Raw genomic sequence first — 1,708 nt, forward strand, 5'->3', positions numbered from 1 at the left:
CTTAACGAATATATTCACTAGCTCTAAACGATGTTCTTCATAAACGCCAGGTTGTTTAAGATTGTTTATTTAGCTGTCGAGTATTAAGGCATAATTGAGCTTCTTAATGTTGAGAATTTTTTAATTACTTTAATGATTTGTGCCCCCACATAAAAAATATCCTGTGGCTCCGCCCCTGTTAGTGATGATTTTAATTATAAAAAATCTTGCAAAGAGATATAGGTGAAAAATTGGTTATACCAAATGGCTTTAGAAATTAAAGTAATACTTAGAGAGCTTTTCTATGGCTTTTGAGCTTCAATAAAGGTCCGTCAATGCAGGAATTGGGGCGGCAAATGATTTGAGGGCAGAGAAAATAATGATTTTGATCTCTTCATCCGACGAGACGGGAGAGGTTCGCCTATAAAAATGGATCCAACCTAACAATATCTCCGCCGGCCGAGCTGATGTGAATCCTCAGCTGTTGGTGGCTGAGTTGTTGCAGTTCGATAAACCTCAAAAAAACCCACGACGATGCTCCGGCACGGACCGAAAATGGTGGCAGTGCTTCTCAGAAACCCTCTCGCCTTTCAATCCTGCCGCCCTCTTTCTGCTCTCTCATCCAATCTCCACGATATCCGTCGAATCAATTCCAATCGGGTCCCGCAAACTCTGTGTAGATTCAAATTTCCATTAGGCCGCTTCCAAACTTCAATGCTGGGAGCTTATTCTAGGGTTTGGGGATCTGTTTATTCCAGATTAGAGCGTGAGAGATTTGATTTCGTTATGCTTCAGGCGGTTGCGGATGGGGGTTCTGGAGGCGACGATGGGTTTAAGGGTTCTGGAGGTGGTGGTAATGGCGGCGGGGGCGGGGAAAAAAACGGGGGGAATGGTTGGCCCTTTTTATCATGGTAATGGAGATTTTTCAATTTTATTTTCTTCTCCTTGTAATTTCGATCATGTTTTTCTATTCACATTCCTTGAATTTTTTTCTTGGGTGCTGTTATTCGTTCCGTTTTCTTTTGGTTTTGGTTGTTTTGAATAAATTGTTGTTAGATTGTTAATATTCTCTGTTTTTCTTGCAGTTTGTGTTTCATAGATTTTTATTAAAGAATGCATGCTATTCTTTGCATCAGCTACTTGTCTTTTTATGCACTGATATTGCATGATTTCTGCGACAAAGTCTGGTTTCTAGTTACTCTTTAAGGGTTAGTTGGTTGGATGTTTTAAAACTACGCGCGTTCTAGAAATAGGGAGTAATTGAAGTGCCTGTATTTTAGGAATCCAAGGGTTATTTGGTTGGATGCAAATAAAATGTATTGATTTTTTTGTTTGTTTGATATAATACATTTTAAAGCATTGAAATGTTGAACGAGGGAGATCTCAGGTAGTGAACAGTAGGCAGCAGTTGGGGCAGCGACGTGTGGAGGGCAGCGACAATGGTCAGAATGATGGGTAATGGAGACTTGCGATGGCAACGATAGAGGGAACTCCAAATGCTTGAATGCCGTCGCCTCCGAGCTCCAGCTGAACGCTGAAACTTGCTATTTCCATGCGGTTGAACAGTAGGACGCCAATATTGGCGTTGAACTGTTCATCATCGCCATTTTTCTCGGTCTACCGAACTTGACAAGAAGCGCGCGAAAGAAAAAAAAAAGATCGTTACCTTCTCAAAATGGAGTTCCATTGGAGATGAATCACGACATTTTTAAGTTTCACGGCATTTTAG

At 41.0% G+C, this 1,708-nt stretch overlaps 1 protein-coding gene across 1 annotated transcript; it reads left to right on the forward strand.

Moving 5' to 3' along the window:
* Positions 1 to 243: 243 nt before the first annotated feature.
* On the forward strand, positions 244 to 893 carry LOC110112552 (protein sym-1; the record flags this gene model as incomplete). The annotated part of the gene is given in 1 exon segment (XM_020844809.2): positions 244 to 893. A coding segment is annotated over 1 exon segment (380 nt), but the record flags the coding sequence as incomplete, so codon positions are not given.
* Between the last annotated feature and the right edge of the window lie 815 nt (positions 894 to 1,708).

This window comes from Dendrobium catenatum, unplaced genomic scaffold (assembly GCF_001605985.2).
Source record: "Dendrobium catenatum unplaced genomic scaffold, ASM160598v2 original_scaffold_134493, whole genome shotgun sequence".
NCBI lineage: Eukaryota > Viridiplantae > Streptophyta > Magnoliopsida > Asparagales > Orchidaceae > Dendrobium > Dendrobium catenatum.